Consider the following 21225-nt stretch of genomic DNA (forward strand, 5'->3'; position numbering starts at 1 on the left):
GTTGGATTACTGGAATGCCTTGCTTGATGGCGTTTTTGAAATGTTTTAAAATATATTACAATATACTGTATTCAAAACTCAGCTGCCTGGGTTTTAACCAAATCTAAATCGCGTGTCCATATTCTTTCCACCATACACTGCCTCCCTGAAAAGTACAGAGTCAGGCCTTGAATGAGTTGGCTCCGAAACACCTCGCAGATCTGCGAAAACTTTGATCTTCTGCTTCCGGTCTACTCATTATTCCAAACACAAGATTTGGTTTTATGGAAGACGGAGCTGTTTGGATTGTGGAAATCCCTTCATCCTCAGTCCATTCGGGAAATCTGAGTCTGTCGCACTTTTTAAAATGCATCTCAAAAACTCACCTGCTTTCTCCAAAACCTAAGCATTATGTAATGCGCTCTGAGGCTTTGTGCACATTTAGCTATATAAAACCCAGGTGATTATAATTTGTGATGGAAAGGACATTCAAAAATACAATTGTTGAGGTTTATACAGCGTCACAATCGGTAACTACAGGTAAGCTGGAAGGCAGCGAGATGGTGAGCGCCAAAGCTATAAACAATTGCACAAGTGCTGCAATCCTCTATATATTAAGATGTTTTCAATAATTGAGTGTTTATGCAGGCGCGTGCATGGCCACCACTGCCTGGCTAATTTATTATTAATGGTGAAATATAAATTTCTTCTTCTTGGTTCTTTCGGTAAAGTCACGTAGAAGGGAAATAATAAAATAATAAAAAATTTTACATAATAAAATACAATTCTCACGACGTTTCGGCCACAACACAAGCAGCCGTCCTCAGGTGAAGAAACAGAGCTGTCGGAAAGACAGCGCTCTGTCTTCACCTGAGGACGGCTGCTTGTGTTGTGGCCGAAACGTCGTGAGAATTTTATTTTATTATGTTATATTTTTATTATTTTATTTCCTTTCTACGTGACTTTACCGAAAGAACCAAGAAGATGAATCCCTGCAGTCACGAAAGCTTTAAATCGAAATTTATAAATCTCTTGTATTAGCCCGGAACATCCGAATATTGCAATGCGAGTGAAGATGTGGAATAATGTTTTTTTTATGATAAAAAAATCTCATGTATTATTTTCTTGTATCAAAGTACCATACGTTTTTTTTCATTGGAATGCCAGAATACAATACACCATCATGCACAGATGTGCAGAACCATGAGTTAACATTTATTGAATTCATGTTTAAACAAGTGCAACAAATTCTGCAAAAAACGCAATTGCCAATGTTTTCACATTAAGTTAGCTACTTGAACATTTTCCCATTCACAGTATTCCCTTAACATCACCCCAATGAAGCAGGTTGCGTAGCATATTGGTGTGTATGTGGGAACGCGGCCGTGGAGCGATGAATTAAGCTGATGTGCAGGCGCCAGGTGGTGACGACTTGGGATGGCCTTCATCCAGCAGTGGGTTGATTATGGCTGATGATGATGATTGATCTAATTAAATTGAATGTACTCCAATTGCTCCCCACAGTCTGGCTAGGAGGGCAACACCAGCCAGGTGGCCCACGACAAAGCCTGCTACAGGAACGCATCGCACCAGTCCATGAGACACTTGAAACACTGCGACGCTTGCCGGCTATTGGCCTCACATATGTACGTGAGCCACTCCTTGAAGAGCTCCTCATTCTTGCGAAGCAGCAGGAACTGTCCCAGAACCATGAATGCCTGTGAATGCAACACACCCGCCAAGACAATGATCCTTCGCCCTGTCTCAGTCTTTCAAAGACTGATGGGGCGATTGTTTTTGACAGGGGCACCTATGAAGGTGCTCCGGCACGGCACACAAGGGCGTGGGATGGGGAAAAAATACACCAGGCCCAGCTGGCATCATCCCACAAAAACGTGCGAGTAACCAGCTGCCATCTAATTCTAGATTGTAAGTTTTCGTGACTGCAAGGATCCATGCTCTTTGGTTCTTTCGGTAAAGTCACGTAGGTGAAAAAAAAATTACTGTAGTTTTCACACCTAATGATGATTGCTTGTGTTGCAATCGAAACGTCGTGATTTAATTTAGTTGTTTTCATTTTAATTTATTTTATTTTACTTTCACCTGCGTGACTTTACCGAAAAAACCAAAGAGTAAAGCTGCCATCTAACCATGATTAACAAAGACAATACCTTATCAAATCCTTCTTTCTTCAGTTGAGTGCCCCTCTGTCTGTTGATGCCAGGCAAAGTCGTGATCAATTTCTCCCCCATGGGCTCCATGATGAACGTTTTGTGCTTCAGAGAAGTCGACGACATTGTGTTATCCGCGTGAACTTTATTGCTGCAGCAACTCCTTCTGTAATTACATAAGAACACGTTCTTTTGTGATTTATCACAAGTTCACGTACGTCTTCCAATAACAAAGGGTGGGTACGTCTGGCGGATATAAAATTAGAATTTCATGCACAAAGTGAACATCAGAGTAGGTAAGACAATTAAATGGAGACCCACTTTCAATTTAAACATTTTGTTTAAAGTACAGGATGATTAGCACGGTTGGCTATGTGCGGTGCGAAAGAAGTTCAACATACATTCAAATAAGGCAGCAGAGGACAATGGAGCAATATCCATTGTTGTAACTAGACTCCGATGTTTGTATGACTTACCCTGTTCAAATCCTTGCTTAATTCCTACTCTTATTCCGCTGCTTATAAATTAAGTTAACGCCTACAATTCTAAGACTCGGACGGTTGACCCAAGTCCTTGATTGCTTGGGTGGTTGCTGCTGGATAATGCTGCTTTGGAAGCAGTGGCATCGAACGTGGTTGGCATGGGCCCTGGTGCAAGGAATTAAATGGGGCCCCCCCTCGTCCCATACCCTCCCACCACCACCCAGAGGTCGCAAACGGGTTTTGATTCCTTACCCGTACCCGGCCGCACCAGGGTCGCAACCAGCTACCCGTACCCAGCTGGGTACGGGTAGCTGGGTATTGGGTAGGGTACGGGTATCGGGTACCCGGTTGCGACCTCTGCCACCACCCCCTTTGTAACAGCACCCTGGCCCTCCTCCAGCCCGTAGGCATATGTGCAGTTGTACCGCCTGCACACTCGATAGCTACGCCACTATTTGTAAAACAAACAAAACAAATCGGTATAATTATAGTTATACAGGAGTTTATTATATACTAGCCTTTTGCCCGTCCTAGGACGGAAGCTGTAATATTACCGAAAACATTTAGCAGAGTATAATTGTATCTTGTGTAAATTTAATGGCAGTGAATCTTGCACGAAAGTATGTCATCAAACACTTCACTGCATTTCACTTTAGCACTGTATTAATGGCAGTGATTCTTGCACAAAACTAAGTCAGAAAACACCTCACTTCATGGCACTGTAGCACTGTATATAACTTACCTTGAATTTGTTCAAATTCTCTGCTCTGATACTTGATTCTCTTCTGCTTTCGGTCGCTGGAGTTGAAATAAATTGTAAATCGATACAATATCTGAAAAATCTACGAAAAATGTCTATTTTACCATAATGTAGAAGCACAAATTAGACTTACCTTTTGTCTCAAGTGCTGAAGGAATAAATAAAGACACCAAATCCACTTTGTTGCTGCGTAGAATACACACATAGACACGTGTTTAATTTAATACGCACAGGAGAAATTGCCTAAATCATCAACAGGGATTGATTCCAGTAATTAATTTTACAGCAGTGACTATATTGTGATGTTTTTTGGTTGGGGGGAGGGGGATGTGTTATTGGTGAATAGAAGTTATCTTAATCGGGGCTTCATTTATGTAATAAAGTTAATATTGTGATTAGGAAAACTGAAAACAAGTGTGTGCTCACAGCAAACTGTTGTGAACTTTGTAGGGTGTGAAACGATACATTAATTAATATCGATGACTTAAGGTATAAAACAGGTTTGAAAGAGCTCGCATAAACTATGGATGTTTTTTTAATGTATGCAACCACTAGAGGCCGCTACATGCAGCACGATTTTAAATATAGAATCGATTCCTAATATCGAACCGCATACATATATTGAATCGTCGCATTGCAATACACTACATCCAATTCCGATTGGCGATTCAATTATATAATCGATTCTTTGTCTCGCTATTCCACCCTAACGTTTGTATTTTTCGACGTTTATTCTGTACTAGCTTTACTACGGGACTTAAATTCACCACGCCCGGCCGCCTTTGTCTACCCAGTAGCGATGTTCACACACCACACGAGTTGCTCGTTTGAGGCTGAGTCGACCTAGGGGAGGCCCAGGACCGGTTCAAATAATCGTCACCGGTGATGGCCGTGAGCGGGAATCGAACTCGGGTCGCCGGGTTCGTAGCGCAGCGCTTCCGCACACGGGTCAAATGACAGATGTGACGTCACAGCTCACTTGCCGTGCAAAATAAATGCATTATTATTAAACTCCCCCCCCCCCTCTACAAAAAATATACAAAAGTGTATTTTTATAATTGTTGCATGGTGTACAGTCTGGAAAGTACCCACATGGCAAATTTCAAGTTTGTTGCATGTCGGGAAGTACGCTAAACATTTTTGAACAGACACACATTCACAAATTTCCCTTTTATATAATAGAGAGAAGAAGATGAATAAATAATATTTTTTTACAATAATTAGGAACCGGCGTTCGCAACAATGAACATACAAAAACAAGGACACACGATCTCTTGACACGAACGGTTTCATGAATGTTTCGTTTCCATTGACAAATTCCTCAGCAGCCAACAGCTGGAACATTTAAACCGTTAACGCCACAAAAAAGGGCCCACATTTATCCCACACGGCCAGAAACAAACAGCACCGTTGAAGGTGCTTTAAAAAGTCAAGATAAGAGACATTTCGTTCGCTATGTCGACTGTACGCATCTGTCGATTAGTCAACACGGTTATGATCATCGGTAGCCAGGATGTATCCACTGCTAGACAAGGCACGGGCGTGATAATAAGGTAAATATCGTGAATGAATTCGTATACTGTAACAGTACTTCACGGCGTTGACGCATTGCAGTACTGCCAGAACTGTGCATCCTTTTAAGTAATTATCGTGGATTAGTATCGATTTCAAATAGCACAGTACAGTACTGTATTCGAATCGCCAAAATGCTATAAAACAGTGTCTGTGTTGTTAAGAATTATAACGTTAATTTCGAGAATTCAAAATTAACATACTTTACCAGGCGGGTTGGTGAAGGTGTTGGAGCCACGGCACCAGTTCAGATATCACTCGATACTGATGTTAGCCGTGAGCCGAGCATCGGAAGTCTAATCGCTTCCCATCCCCCATACATTTGATACAGCGCCGTGATACGTTTATAGACGTACCATACACGTAACAGGAATTGTAGAGGACTTTGAAATATACGTGAAGGTCTCGCTATGTATTCCAACAATCTCAACAATTTTTTTTATAGTTTTATATTTGTATTATTTTATTATTTTCCTTCTACGTGACTTTACCGAAAGAACCAAGAATATAATCTCAATACACTTGTTAAATGTGTTCAACACTGATTATATTACTTTGCCCAGCATTACTGGTGCGTTCTTTTCTGCGACCGATAAATGTTTTAATAATTTCAATTTAGTGGGGTATCTATAAACGGATCGCCATGTACAGTTGCCCAAAATAACGTGCGAACAAAACGATGAATGAAACATATCATTAATCAAACGACACAATAATTATCTATCAACTATTAAACGAAACAATTCGACGGAGACGATTTGCGTGAACAAACCCGCGAGTCAAACTGCACAAATCGGTGGCCAGAGACCAAAAATTGGATCGCGTTTCACTTCCATTTTTTTTATTTTGTACTCAATTCCTTACTTTACACCTTAATGCTTTAAAAGCTTTACAAATTTAGTACGCCAGTGACTCATTGATAAAGTATCGTGTCGTGAAAAATAACTTCTTGCTCTATAAACACCCCCTTATAAATTATTTTTACCTTGAAAACGGATCCCAGGGGGTCGTGGTGGGGTGAATGTCAGAGCAGAGTTGGGCTGAGGGCATCGGCAACTCGAGCAACTTGTGACTCGCTAAACCCATTAAAATCACTACTTTAAACACCAACAAACACAATACAAACCTGTTTAAAGGCGTGCTTGAGAAGAGACCTGGGTATCTTCCACTTAATATTTCTTTAACGTTCTTCTTATTACAATCTCAGCGACCAGAGCGCGATGCGGCCGGGAAGATTGAGCCTCGCATTGAGCGCCCTGCTGGGGGCCTCGGTGGCAGGCCTCAGCCTCGGTCTGGTCTGGATTTTATACCGGCGAAGGCGAGGGTCGTCCGGCGGCGCCTCGCAGGACCTCGTGCCCTCCAGCCGTGCGACCGTCGTCGACGTCGCCGTCAACATCGCCACGTCGGCGACATCGAAGCTCTCCCGCGGTCACGACGAGATGGTGCAGCAGCTGGGGACGTTGGCGGACAGCCTGAACGAGGCTCGGGCGGACGTGCGGCGGCTACGAGAGGGGCTGCCCGGCATCGTGGAGGAGGCAGTGGCGGCCGGGTCGGTCCGCCGCCGTCGCCGCGGTCTCCAGTCGAGCTCCACCAGCAGCTTTTACACCGCCAGCCCCGGCGAGACATCATCGGGGTGAGCGGCGAGGGGATGAGGTGTTGGCAGAGGGGTCCCTGGGATGAACGGGGTCAGGGTGACAGGGCCAATTGTGGGGGTCAGATGGGGATTGTGGGGGTCAGATGGGGGAGGCATCTTCAGGGTGAGTGGCGAGGGGATGAGGCGTTGACGGGGGGGGGTCCTGGGATGAACGGGGTCAGATGGGGATTGTGGGGGTCAGATGGGGGAGGCATCTTCGGGGTGAGTGGCGAGGGGATGGGGTGCTGATGGGGGGGGGTCCTGGGATGAACGGGGTCAGGGTGACAGGGCCAATTGTGGGGGTCAGATGGGGCTTGTGGGGGTCAGATGGGGGAGGCTTCTTCGGGGTGAGTGGCGAGGGGCAAGGGGATGAGGTGTTGACGGGGGGGGGGGGTCCTGGGATAAACGGGGTCAGGGTGAGAGGGCCAATTTTGGGGATTGTAGGGGTCAGATGGGGGGAGATCTTCGGGGTGAGTGGCGAGGGGATGAGGCGTTGATGGGGGGTCCTGGGATGAACGGGGGTCAGGGTGAGAGGGCCGATTGGGGAGGTTGGTGCAGATGGGGTCAACCTGCAATTTGGCATCAGTCTTTGAAGTTCATCACGGTTATGTCGGACCGCTGTGGGGGGATCGGCACTGTCACCTCAGAGGTGGTTAATAGCCAAGTCGTACCGGTAAAAGCAACAGGACTAATATTTCTGGTTCTCTGGTTCAGTGTGTAAATTGGAACTGTTCTATCAAGAAGCGCATTATGGATATGCCGGGGCATCTCGGGTTAAGTGCGGTTTGAATATTTTACAGGTCGCTAAAATTAAACCCCGATAAGTCAGCTTCTGAGGAACTTGACTTTCGGTTTTTACGAATGTCAGCATGGTTGGTGCTTGAAAGGTGTCTTGTCTTCTCTGCTAACTTTCCCTTCATATCTCCTTCCTCCTTTTCTCCGCTTCGCAGACTCCTCTCAGATTCCCCATAAGGCGTACCCTTTTTTTCCTTCCTTCGCTTCTTTACCCTGGCTAGGATTCGAAGGGAAAAAAAAATCCTAAGGAGCAATAGAACCGATTTGAATGGATCATTATCAAGACTTAAGGATGAACATGAGACTGAATGAAATATACTTTGCTGCTGAACTTGGAGAACTAACACAACAGTGCTTCCTCTTTATATCTTTCCTGAATATTCACTAACAACACCAAGGATGGAACCTACTGAAGAAGATGCGTTTCTGCTCACCACTGTTCACTACCACTGCCCACTGCTTTATCATTCGTGTAATAACTACATACCATGCTCACACCACTTTCATTCAAGTGGTTTTGCAGTTTAACAGACCATTGTATACATACATGCTGGATGATAGTCTCCGTATGCTGTTCGGGTCATGCATGGGGGGGATTCTTTGATCATATATTTTACCATAGAGGTTAGGGGGAAGCTTAATTGTTGTACCATAGTAATCTACAACACTGGATTTTGCTGCAGTGCCCTCTGCTTTGTTAATCACCGTTGCTGAGCAAAGGTCCATAAACCAAGCGGGCTGTAACAGAGAGCGCTATTGAAGGTGCAGCCATTCGACAGCCTTCAATGCTATTTTCAGCATGTTGGTCACCTATCCCAAGCATTATCCAGGTTAAATACCTGCTTAGCTTCCGAGAACTAACAACATCGAGTGCATCTCGATGATGCGGTCATAAGCAGACCGTTCTGGGCCGAGTCAAATGTGGCTGGCTTATGAACTCAGCATTATAAATAGGAGCTTGCTCCTGCAATTTTCTCAAATTGCACTCGTACCAATTATAGCAATGGAGTGACTGTGCTGTCATAGACATAGTTTTTAAATCAAATCCCAGTGGAATACTGCGCATAAAAAATTAAGTATAATTTGTGTTGATCAAAGAAATGCACGTGATAATGTGTTAAATGTTTAATTATGTATAGCCCTTATGCCAATCCACTGCTGGATGAGGAGTTTTTTTTCACATCATGTAATTGGCAGGGCTTATTTAGACATACTTCACCACGTTGTGATATTTAAAACACGACTTCTGCAACTGTGTAGGTGAAACATTTGTCGGTAGATAAAAGTTGCAAGATTCAGAGAGTATGAGCTGAGTTGTATGCAAAGACATCATTTACGCTGTGTGAATGTTTAAACTGGTCATTGATATTTATGAAAATACATTTCTCGTTTGTGTAAATACTAATCTGTAAAGAACATATCGTGCTCATGTTCACTGCAACACCGTATTAGGGGTGTAATGATGCACCGATTAATCAATTAATGTTGATTCTTAAGCTCATGATGTATGCACATATTTTATATGTGGGTGGTGTGGTGGTGCAGTGGTGAGAGCTTTGTGCTAGGAACCCACCAATCCAAGTTCAATTCCGGGTCATGGCAGCTAACATCATTGACAAGTGATATCTGAAACGGTCCTGGGAAGATCTTCATCCAGAAGTGGATTGACAAAGGGCTGGAAATTATGTATTACTTAGTCATATTTTGTGTCCTATGCGTTTGTGACCCTGCAGCCACTAATGGCCACTACATTCACTGCGAAGTTGAAAGAAAAAAGATTGATTCTTGACTGAAATCATGACCCTGAATTGCAACAATTACTTGGATGAACGCGCGCACCATTAACACAGGACATGCAGATATCATTAAGCTGTTTTCCTGTTTCATGGTAGAAAAAAAAGTTACTTTTAATATTAAATAAACTTGACAAGTTATGACAGGGAAACTGCCAAATCTTTTCTGGATACCCAGCCTTTTAAAATATAATGGCTTTTTAGAAATGTGTGGGTTTTGACAGTACTCTTGACTATTTAGTGTTCAAATATTGAATTTTCAACACAAAAAAAAGATATCATGTGTGTTGTTGACACTTGTTTTACACACCATTAAACGATGACTGAAATATTCCATTTGCGGTATTTACATTTTTTGTAAGTGCAAGACATTTACTTCACAAAGTTTACTTTCAATTCTATAAAAACACACATTTCATTAATGCAAATGGCACACTTTAACCTAATTTTCATTACCTGCTGAAGCATACATTGTGGCCTAGAAGTCGATAATAAGTCCTGTGTTACAGTACCTTGCCATATAAGTTGGTAAAACATGATCCCAGTGTCAATGATGAATGTGGTACGGTTTTTACACTTTCCATTTAAGGTTGAACACGTTTGTGTATTACTATAGTTATGTCCATCTGTGCATCTGTCCATAACGAGAGTGCATTGTAGCTGTTGTAAAAAGGATTCGATATTAATTAATTTGTCGTGTAAACCTGTGTTATTATTTGGGACTTATCCAATCGAAAAATAAGTTTTCCCAAAACTTGGAGACAAACACAGAACAAACATGTCTTGGCAAATACTGGATACAGTACAAACAGGATTTGCCCTGACAGCTACAAGTCAGCTTCCAGACAAACGTGTGTTGGAAAGCGTAATCCATGCATATGCGTGATTTGTCCTAACTTGTTTACTTTGTATTGGTACACACCATTGCCAACGGAGTCGCTTAACTTTCAGTTTTTTAGAGTGCCGTCCTGCATTTTTTAAATGTGCGCCTGTGTTTGCTGATGCGTGTTTTCCTTTCTGCATGTTGGCTGTAACAGCAGTGATTCAGAAGATGAATTCGGTGACACAGTGGATGGCCCAGGTATGAATGGGTAGTGCTCACTCGTTAAGCATCTGCTCGAATAACAACCACTATGTACACGTGCAGCCCATTTGTCGGTCCAGTTTTGGAGGAGATTCTCCTCATACTTCACCACACTGGTCAGTGAGAGTTCGTAAAGGAAAGAAACATAGAAGGCATCGCATTAATCCAGTTTTGTACTGTACTCCTATGCTTCCAAGCCTATGCATGCCTTTGCTTCCCGCATGCGCTGACCGTCAAGGTGACGTATGATCAAATAACATGACACACACGATGCGGGGAAACCCACATTTAGCAGTGGATTGAAATTTTTTTACGTGTTAACGTGCTGTTTTCCATATGCCGCTCAAATAAAACTCAGCGTTGCTACTAATAGGATGCTAATCACATGGCTGTAACTGACATAGGCCAGGCGATGATACTGCTGGAGGAGGAGGAGCTGTGTTTTGACGAGGAGTTTGAGGAGCTGGTGCAGCGAGCAGACAGGCTGCATGCGGCGGGCCCAGGAAGCTGGAACGAGGCTTTAAATGCTCTCATCTGCGGTCAGAACAAGGTGGGGGACTGGCACACAAGGTGGGGGACTGGCACACAATCCCAGCATGGACACGGGCAGCGGGGCATCATTTCAATGCTGACGTTAAAACAGATTTTTGTTCTGTAGTTCTGCCCACTGATGTCAACAAACCTTAATTATACAGCCCGCACATCGTTCAAAGTCTGGTGGCAGCCACTCTTTTTTTTCGGCGTCCAATCTGCATGCGGATTTACTGGGAAAGATAAGAGCATCTGGTTGACCTGCTCGGAGAAAAGCACCGACAGGCAATCGGTGCGGATGATGTAATTATATCCAAATCTGGTGCTGTGCTCTTGTCAAAAGTCATCAAATAATAGCCACCAGCCACCATGGTCATTAATGATAGCAGATAAGAACGAATTATTTTCTTGAATTGTGTGAGGTTATGCGAAGTTGCTGGGAAAGATTTCCAAAGTAAGTGCCAATAGGTAACCGTGTCTCGTATCCTCCAAACTTTTCTGGCATAATGCAGTGATGCAGTAATTATTTTGAGCGGCTGAATGGCCAAGCAGGTAGCTTGGCCACCACTGCAAGCGAGCTTCTACATTCGTGTACCACGCGGAAAAATAATTTATTCTTGAAATTAACCGTTACTGTGAATCGTGACGGATTGTGAATCTCAGAAGCCGGGGGGGGGGGTGATGGGGAATCATAATCAGAATATTTATTTATACTGGAGAAATCTGATGAACTATAAAGCTCTTCACAGATGTCCAGTAGGGGCAGGTCAGAACGTTACAACAACAAACAGTACAACGATACACGATAGGAGTGAAATGTATAGGAAAGGTATACAAATTGATCAGTGTCCCTAGCACGACTATGCCTGTTTGTCGTGCCACAGTTTGCCAGGCGCGGAGCGTTTTGGTGGCGGATGGCCCGTGCCTCCGGGGATATGTGTGAAATTACCGAGGAAAAATCTGAGCGGCTGATACACGCGCTCACCGGTAAGCCATGAGCGCACGCGTTTTATGAATTATTAAGGAAGTTCTCTGTAGGTGGTGTGTGGAAAATGCCCTGCAGTAAAAAAAAAGCAGTAAAAGCGTGTTACTTTCCTACAATTTATGCAAGAGGTGTCTTTGTTATGCACGCAATGACTTTCCTGCTTCTCGTTTTCAAAGCAACCCATAAGATAGAGGTGGCAAGGTAGCACAGGGGTCAGAGCACTGAACCAGTACGCTTGATATCCTGGGTTTGAATCTGGGATTCAGCCACCCGTGTTGAACCTGGTTTGTCAAATGTACTGAGTTGATGGTGTCAGCCTGGTCATCAATGCTTGCACAACAAATGCATAGTTTAAAATAAGTTTATCATTTATTTTTAAATAAATTACAGCTATGAGAATGAACAAAAGTTTGCTGAGACTGTCATGCGATGGACACATATATATCAACGTGCATAAGAAAGTGTAGAACCCCCAGAGTGAATAAGAGGTCTCTTGACGGGATCCTAGCAGTAGTTCTGTGATGTCTACTTCTGTGTCTCCTTTTAACACATTATGTTGCAGTACTCTTCGAAAGCTACGGAAAAAAAAGACAACAGAAGCTCTTCCAATAAAGCTGTTCATGTCATTTAGGCAAAGAGTCAGCAGAAAAGGGGCTCAAGTGGAGAAGTTGCATCAGGGAATGCCGCAAATGGTGAGGCACAGGTTGCATCTGCGTGATTTCTGTTGGTTCAAAGGTGAGTGGTGAGGAGGTCAGAGTTTATTGTTCTGCAGTTATAGCAATAAAACATGTAAAGTATACCTTTGGCTGCCTTTCCACGTCTGAGTATACAGGTTTGCTATAATTTGCTTGGACTATCTGTGGGAATTACAGACGACTCAGCACCAGATGAGAGACAGCTTTTCTGTTAAGGTGTGTACAGCAAAACGTTCTTTGTTCTCAAGAAGAGCCATTTCCTCCGGTTCTTCAGCCTGTGCATATTTGGCTGATCAAGTCGACAGCGGCATTATCATTTCTGTGGCGTTCAGTGCTCTCAATCTTCCATCTCGTCTGCTCAGAGGAAAATCCTCCTCCACAATATGCATCACAGTCTGCCCCCTGTCCACAGGCAAAGTTTGGGTTGATGCCTCATCTGGCCTCATTGGCCATGCAGTGAGCTTGTCCGATTCGAAAGAGAGAAAGCCGAGATACCAGGACGTCTATCATTCATCTAGTGCAGTCAACAAACTCGTCTGATGCTAGCCATACCCTGGCTTGTCAAGAGATGGCGAAACGGCAAATGTGGTCTTCACCTCTTCCCCATCAGTACGGAATAGTGTTGTCCCCTCGCACGTGTGGCTTTACTCCAGGTGCTCTGATTTCCTCATCCATGCAAACAATGATTAATTTGCCGATAACGCCTTTATATATAGAGGACCGTAGTTGAGCTTGCGGGGAATTTGGTGCCGACTTAGAGCCTGGCTGCCTTTTCCCGCTTGTCTGTGGTTCCTTCCGCCTCTGAGTCGTTTTGTCTCTTCGAGAGCGAGCGAACATGTGTGTGTTACAAGTTGAAATTATTATTACAGTCTGCTCTCCTAGAACGCCTGTTTTCATAACGCGAATTGGATATAACGCGATGAATGTATTCGGGAACACATTTTTTGTAAACGTGGGATGCGAATTGGACGTAACGCGATCAAGTGAACGTAACTACGTCACACGAGTAGGAGTAAGCGGTTGTGCGGCTGCCTCGGCATAGCATCGCACAAGGCGGGATGCTGCTAGATGCTTCCAAATGCATCTCACGTGTTATCGTGGACTGTGCTTTGTCCTATATTATTTATTATAACACGATTTTTTTTCCCATAACGCATTCTTCAGAACAGGCTGTGTTATCTGTTGTCTCTGCTGCTCTTACTCCAGAGACACCTGGAGCAGACTCTGGCCACCAACCCCTCGGACCCCGAAATGCTGCACCTGCTTGGACGCTGGGGCTTTGCAGTGAGTGACGGGCTCGCACACATCGCAGATAAGAGAACAAAAGTGTAATTCTTACTGGTAGGAACCTCCTGGTTACACTAGCCCACAGGGGATTATTGTGTCCATCCGTCCGTCGTGCAGGGAGGGGCTGGGTGGGGAGGGAGGGGCTGGGTGGGGAGGGGCTGGGTGGGGAGGGTGGGGCTGGGTGGGGAGGGGAGGGTGGGGAGGGGCTGGGTGGGGAGGGGCTGGGTGGGGAGGGGCTGGTCACCCCGTGGTGCCCTTATAAAACTCAACGTTTAACCTACTCACGCCGGCTTGTGCCCGCCCTCACAGTCGGGCATATTTGCGGAATACACCACGCCGCCGTTGACCCTGGTCATTGACCGAGCAACCCAACGTTCCTACCAGCTCCCTCCGCAGGAATGTGTTTTTTTTTTTACATTGTACTTGTTTACCCAGGAAAGCCTCACCGAGTCTCATAACTCGTTCAGGAGGGTCCTGCCAAGTTTTTTGCAGGAGGAGCGATGGTTGCTGCGTACATTCCGATTGATTCATTTGCGGGTCTATTTTTATTTCAACTCTCGGTCGATTTGGACCATGATGCCGGCACATGGTGGCCTACTACTTTGGCAAATAGCGTCACGGGATCTTTCGTGTCCGTTATTAAGTAGGTGGCACCGGCGAGCATTTCTTACGGTTCACACAGCAGCGGTATTGATCAACATTGGCCGACTTAGTGGGGATGCTTGCAAGGGCAGAACAAGTGAGACTGTGCGGGTGAAGCAATTCAGGAAAAACATGGGAGGCACCGGTGCTTTGTTAACCAAACCAAGTTGCCCCGTAAACTCAAGTTCTGGGGGAAATCGGACCAGCTCGAGGACATTTAAGTAAACTTAAATTGGCTGTTCATGGAAATGAGGAGTTCACGGGTTGGTGAGTTTGGTCGTGTGTGTTTGGAAGCCGTCTCCGTCAATCTGCATTTGCAGCAAAACTGACCTTTGCAGATTGAACTACAGTACTGGGTGCAGCAGAATTCAGGAACCATAGCGAGCTCAAAACCACGCTGCCTATAGTGGTGAAAATACAAGCTGAGTGTGCTTCGATTAATGTGGGCGTATTGAGGAAGGTTCAAGCATCCTGCGCGACACGTTTTCCAGGCACATGGTTAACAGTTTCAGTGTCTGCAATGATTTATACCGTACTGATGTATAGCTCCTGACTGTTATCGCACCCTGTGTAGATTATTGTTCAAATTCCCTTCAACATTCTGTCCATCTCTCTCTATCGCTCGATTTCCCCTCCGCCAACGTCTCCGTTCTTTCCATCAGATGGCCAACTTGACGTGGATTGAGAGGCGAGTTTGCAACAGCATCTTCAAGAATTACCCAACGTCATCTGTGAATGAAGCTCTTCAGTATTTCCTTAAGGTCTGCTGATCGCTGTTTTTTTCATGATCGTTAAACTCTCGGAGTTTTTTACTGTGGTCTGTCCACATCGGGGAAACGTTTGGAACAATGGCAATAATTCTAGATTTGAAGCTTTCGTGACTGCAAGGATTCATATTCTTAGGTTTTTTCGGTAAAGTCAGGTAGGTAAAACATTAAAATTAATAAAAGTAAAATAAAATAAAAATCACGACGTTTCGGAGGCAACACAAGCTTCCGTCTTCAGGTGGAACCGTCACAGCCACGACAGCTGTATCAAGCAATCTCTCATTTACTTGATACAGCTGTCGTGACTGTGACGGTTCCACCTGAAGACGGAAGCTTGTGTTGCCTCCGAAACGTCGTGATTTTTATTTTATTTTACTTTTATTAATTTTAATGTTTTACCTACCTGACTTTACCGAAAAAACCTAAGAACAATGGCAATAGTATGCATGTAACAGTGGAGCGATTTATTGGTTTAAGTTGTTAAGCTCACTATCGTTTTTTTTATGTTTCTGCAGTGTATGTGATCATACAATTGTACAAAACAAATTGGATGTACATATGTATTGAGTGATATTTCATTTCACTATGTTTGCGTCGTGGAATATCCAAACTATGATACCCTATTTGTCTTCTAACTCTAGTGTATCACTAAAACAAATGTTTGCAGTCGGTGGTCTATGTTCTGATCTCAGGAATAGAGTCGAGGTCTGGGTTAAGGTTCGAGTTTGTGTATATCAGAGGCTTCATCATGTGGCTTCCACCTTCGCACACGTTTAGTTTTTAACCATGAGGGAGAGGGATGACGTTGGGACGCCTTCATCCAGCAGTGCATAGATAACACTGGTCAACAAAAAAATAAAATTCTGGCCTGGACTTTTGCAGCTGTTTTAGATGAATTTCAGGGTGCTGATTCCAAATCTGATCTCAGATTTGCTCTATCACATCTCATTTTTATGCTATCGGCATACCCCATTTTCATTGATTTTACCCGAAATTAACTCTGTCACTTATGATTGCAAGTTGTTGCGAGTCAGTGACTGCTTTAGTGTTAAAATATGGTGCTGTATTTTTAGGATAGTGTGTTTATAATATCATTTTATATCGATATCCACATTTATTTAATATTTTTCTTGTGCAGTTTTTATTGAAAATGCAATATTTGATATCTCAAAAACCGGACGTGTTATACAAAAACTGATGCCAGATTTGGAATCAGCACCCTAAAATTACCTTAAAACCGTTGGAATACCTTATGCCAGAAAAAGTGTGTTGACCAGTGTAATGGTTGCTGCTGCTGCTGATGATGATGGAGTTCGATGAACCAGCACTGTCATACCGTTTAATTTTTACATGTTGTTAACCTGCCTTGTGTGATTGCTCTTTTAACCTCAGGCTGAAGATATCCAGCCGAACTTCTCCAAGGCCAACCAGGTGTTCATCGTAAAGGTGAGCGCACGTTCAGTCAGCTGTACTGCACTTCCTGGTGTTGAGTAGGTGCATGACTTTGTGGTGAAATGTACTTATCAAATCCAGTCTTTATTTCACCAAGAGATGGAAACAACCCATTAAGCCAGACATTTAAAGAAGGTCTTGTTCCCCAAGTGGACCTGGGTTACATCACAAGATAAAATATTATGATGCTAAGTCAAACTAAACTGGTGACAAATGCAAAAAAGTGGAAATAGAAAATGTTAATATTACCGCTGACTGGAATTTCTCTCTTCCCGTCTCGTCGCTCTTTCCCTCTCCCTGCTTTGTCCTCTCCTCTTTGCTGCTCGCTCTCTCTCCTCCTTCTCCCTCTCCTCCTCCCCCCTCTCCTCCTTGTCCTCCTCCCCGCTGCTGTCTGTCCTCCTGTCGCCGGCAGTGTTGCGCTTCACTAGGTCTGCAGGAGGAGCTGCAGAGGTGGACTGCGTCTGCTCAGAAGCTGCCCGCTCTGACTGCCCAGGTAACCCCCCTGCTTGTGTGAATGTAATTCTTATACAGCAGTGTGCTTAATATATATTGTGTAAGTAATCCTTGGGGAGAGCAGTGGCACTGTGAACCTGGCTAGCATCAGTGGCGAGTGATATCTCAACCGGTCCTGGACCCCCTTTCCGAGGAGGCCTTCATCCAACGGCACAATAACAATGGGCTTTAAATGAATATTTTTACTTTATTAACCAACCCTGAATGTTCACATTTGTTGTGCTAATGGTTGGTTTGGCGGTAGTGCGGTTAGTGTACAATTCCCAGAAGGTTTGTTTAGTTCATATCCTAGTTGGGAATCAACTCGGTAATTCAACGAAGGGGGGCTATAAATTGTTATAATGTGCTGTGCAATGCAGTAAGCGCAGCCAATTCGGACAATATGATCGCTCGCTCTTCTAAACACAATTAAATCAAGGCTGCAGTAGCCTTAATAACATTCTTTTTTCAAAAACCAGGACCGCAGAGTACAGCAGGACCTGGAGCACCTGATATCAGCGTCATCTCGGTCCGATGGTTCCACACTGCTGATGAGCTGAAGCGGTTCCCAACTCAACCACGCACCTCCCCGCATCACCTCGAGGACCCGGCAATCACGTACTTCCTGCTCTACTTTGTTGACCGCTGGAGAGAGCAGGACAGAGTCCAACGCATCCCCAGTGTTGGTTAAATCAGTGGTCCCCAACCTCTCCAGCGACGTTTGTTTTTTTACTCATTTTGGCTAGGGGTTAGCTTGTGGGCTTTACCAAAACTGTGACTGAGACAAGCGCACAGTGCGGGAAAGAGGCGCGGATGGAAGTGGTAAATAATAAAATAATGGGCGGGCAACGCGCGGACTCACCGCTCACTTCCTGCTGTGCGGCCCGGTTCCTAACAGGCCACGGACTGGTACCGGTCCGGTTGGGGACCCGTGGGTTAAATGACAGCGAAGGCTATCAGGGGCATTGTGAAACAGGGAAATGGGGCAGAAGAGTGGTGGTGTGCACTGGGTGTGGTAAGAAAGTGAAGATGGCTAGAGAGAAATAACCTTTATTTCCAGGGAAACTTAGGGTTATTTGAGGCTTGCTGTTCAACCTCACTGGACCCGTGAAGAGCCAAAGTCCAGTGGTGTTCACAGTCTCCTTCTTGGCCAGCAGCAATGAGCAGCGTTAATTTCACTACCGTAATTTATTTCAAATGCACTTACTCGTTCGTAATCTCATGCTGCTGCTGCCACTGCAAAGATTTTCACCAAAACCACCCTCTCCAGATCGCAGGAGGACTCTCCTGCTAGTAGTCCATGAGACCAAACCAAATATTTCACTTGTCGGTACCACATGAGGTGGCTCAACTGTAAATGTTGCGATAACCACTCAAAACGATTGGGTTATCAAAACATTAACTCTTATTAGCCATATGACTCAATCGGTACTGTTAAAGTTTTGCTACCTTAAGTGGTACCGATTTCAGCTCTTCCCATGGACTATAAATAACCACTAACCCAAGTGTTTTTTCCTCATTGGGCTTTGTGTTGAGAAATTCTTCTCTCAAAGCTTTCGCCACCAAACTTTGGATAACAGTCGGCTGTGAAAAATGTATCTGTAAGACCCCTTAAAATATTTTTGAAACCGAATTTATATCAAGTGGGGCCATACCTGGTTAAATAAAACAAAGTTTAGTTTAAAAGTTGTTCCCCACGGAAATGTTTGAATGGTTATTAAGTTGGCCTGGTATCGTTTATTTGTTTGAGCTTTAGTTTCTCACCTGAACATTATTTTGAGATTACTTATCCACTGCACTTGGAGTGAAGGTGCACTTTTTTGCCGAGTGCTTACATTTTGTCGTTTTTAGAGTATTTAATCTGAATGTCTTGGCATTTATCTCAGGTTATTTACACGTGTTTGTATTAATAGGGTTCAGCATTGCTTACTTGAGTCACTAAATGAAAGTTAGTAAGCTCTTGTAGATTCTCAGGTGATAGAACCGATTATGCGAATTATGACTAGCTTGGCTTGTCCTTTAACACTTGAGACTTGTTTCCGTGGTATGAAAGTTGTTGGTTATTTGAACCCTGCAAATCAGCACTTAAGATGCAAACCAAAAAAACTAATGGCACATATTTTGTAGATGCCTGCGTAGGCTGTGCCCTGAACCATCCAACATGAAGTTGGTCCTTTATTTAAATTAGAAAATACCAGTTCTCTTCATCTTGATACTGAATGTTATCCCGATTGTATTATTGCTGATGCACCGTGAAATGAAGAATCCACTTGGAACTCGAGGGATGCAGCGCACCACGCCGTGTTAAATGGTCCACGGAAGTAGATGCCACAGAACTGCTTTTGAAAACTCTAGGGGACCTCTTATTCACACTCGGGGGCAGCATTTTTCCACCCACCCTGCTAAACGGAGATTTGTTGCAGGATCGCCGAATCCAATATTTACAATTCTCATAACTGGAATTTAGTCACGTGTAATACCAAAATCAATATTTTTGTTCAGTTCTTTGTGGCCAGGTTGAGACCATTGACTCACTACACGTAAGAATCCCAGTTTCAGCAGACGCAGCGGAGAATCTGATTTGAATACAGGATCTCAGCGGAGCTGCATCAGTGCATTAAACGTGGTCACCGCGATCAGGAAACACTTAAAAAGCCTCGAGCATTCTGCCGATGTCACCGTCACGTCTATGCAGTGATGTCACGTGTTGGCGGCACACTCGAGTGTAACTTTGAAGTGTTTTTTTTATTCACCAAGCTTCAAGCTTGTGTGGGACAGGCTCGGAGACGGTGGCTACAAAAGCTTATTTTCGTTCTCTTTTTAAACCCAAAGCAGTAACAGCAGTTTGCACTTACACCATCAACTGTTAAAAACACCTTCTGAATCGGTATGCCGCAGCGAGCATGGTGGCCGACGCCTTACTTGACCGTATTTCATTTATTAAATTACGCACTTGTTCCCAAGCTTGTATCTTACCGCACTGGTTGAGAACTCGCAGCCTCCAGGAATGTCCGTCGCATGTACTTTTTCAATATCGGCCGAGTCTTACCGAGGAGTGTTTTCGCTGTCGTGTGAATGCAGATAACGTTCGGACGGTCGTGCCCACGCCTTGCGTCGTTTCAGAGGCAGGTCTCCAAAGACGGCTGTTGTGGGTCGCTGAGGACTTAGAGGTCGTTGTGTTGGATAGTTGAGAATCAAATGTGGCTAGCTCTTAAAGACCAGGGGCGGGGGTGGGATCCCTTTTACCAAATGACAGCCAAATAAGACTTTCAAATGCCTTTGGCCGGCCACACACACCCACACACGAACACTTGTGAAGTTTATGATGAAGGAAAGTGTCAAAGCAACTTAAATGTACACGTCTGGTGACAAGCAGTCTATCTCACGCACAAGCGTTCAAATAGGTGCAAAACGTTTAGTAATGAACCACATTCTCTGTTCAAATTGTCAATACTAAGGGCAGATGTCCTGTCATGGCTGTCGTAAAAAAAACAACTCAACGACGTTGACTTGAAGACGATGATGGCAACGCATACCGAATAGCAGGAGGCATATCTTGGTCAACAGGATTTCACTTTTAAATGATATTGAAGACTGAAAGTGCAAGTTAATCTTCTTAAACGCTTCTCTTGTAAATTAACACTCGTGCTATTAATATAAAACCACATGCACACATCAGTAACATGTGCGGATATGTATGAGAGGGGGGTGTCCTGGAAAAACTTGATGAACAAATTAATTTCAATCAATTGAGATATCCTGCCATGGCTTCATTGCTGCACTTTCAACTTTTAATGTTTTTTATTGTATCTCCTCCCTGCAGATGGGCACACAATCAACTTAACAATTCACTTAATGCCCCATGCTCTCAATGACGAAACCCGACTTTCTGGACAAATGGAGCATTTATAGGTTACGTATTTTACCCACAGCAGGGACCCTTAAATATTTCTAAGGCATGTGACAATCCACCCCTACCCCCTCCTCCACCCCAGAAAGTCAGCTGTCTAAGTTTATAAAACATAAATTTGGTTTTGATTTTCAATTAGTCCCCACCCATTTCACTTGTACAGATATTATTATTCTGCCCATTAGCCTACTATTT

At 44.0% G+C, this 21225-nt stretch overlaps 2 protein-coding genes across 5 annotated transcripts; one reads left to right on the forward strand and one right to left on the reverse strand.

Moving 5' to 3' along the window:
• Positions 1-1222: 1222 nt before the first annotated feature.
• On the reverse strand, positions 1223-6195 carry LOC144941787 (barrier-to-autointegration factor A-like). Of its 2 annotated transcripts, XM_078868224.1 has the most exons (5): positions 6091-6195; positions 3526-3578; positions 3375-3430; positions 2151-2316; positions 1224-1697 (listed from the first exon to the last, which is right to left on the reverse strand). In XM_078868224.1, exons 4-5 carry the CDS (start codon positions 2274-2276, stop codon positions 1551-1553), a joined length of 273 nt encoding a protein of 90 aa, XP_078724350.1. In that variant the 5' UTR covers positions 2277-2316; positions 3375-3430; positions 3526-3578; positions 6091-6195; the 3' UTR covers positions 1224-1550. The 2 variants fall into 2 exon arrangements, with proteins under 2 accessions (XP_078724351.1, XP_078724350.1); XM_078868225.1 differs by lacking the exon at positions 3375-3430 and having other exon boundaries at positions 1223-1697.
• On the forward strand, positions 5986-21142 carry LOC144941784 (regulator of microtubule dynamics protein 3-like). Of its 3 annotated transcripts, none has more exons than XR_013639265.1 (11): positions 5986-6597; positions 10223-10266; positions 10674-10819; positions 11685-11787; positions 12417-12477; positions 12618-12696; positions 13687-13764; positions 15072-15097; positions 16569-16622; positions 17041-17121; positions 17600-17636. XR_013639265.1 is itself a non-coding variant. In XM_078868221.1 (11 exons), the coding sequence occupies exons 1-11, from the start codon at positions 6185-6187 to the stop codon at positions 17678-17680; spliced, it is 1239 nt and encodes a 412-aa protein (XP_078724347.1). In that variant the 3' UTR covers positions 17681-21142. The 3 variants fall into 3 exon arrangements, 2 of the variants coding, with proteins under 2 accessions (XP_078724347.1, XP_078724348.1); XM_078868221.1 differs by having other exon boundaries at positions 6185-6597; positions 15072-15170; positions 17600-21142; XM_078868222.1 differs by having other exon boundaries at positions 6185-6597; positions 10226-10266; positions 15072-15170; positions 17600-21142.
• The last annotated feature ends 83 nt before the right edge of the window (positions 21143-21225 follow it).

The sequence above is a fragment of the Lampetra fluviatilis genome, chromosome 25 (genome assembly GCF_964198595.1).
Source record: "Lampetra fluviatilis chromosome 25, kcLamFluv1.1, whole genome shotgun sequence".
NCBI classification, from domain to species: Eukaryota; Metazoa; Chordata; class Hyperoartia; order Petromyzontiformes; family Petromyzontidae; genus Lampetra; species Lampetra fluviatilis.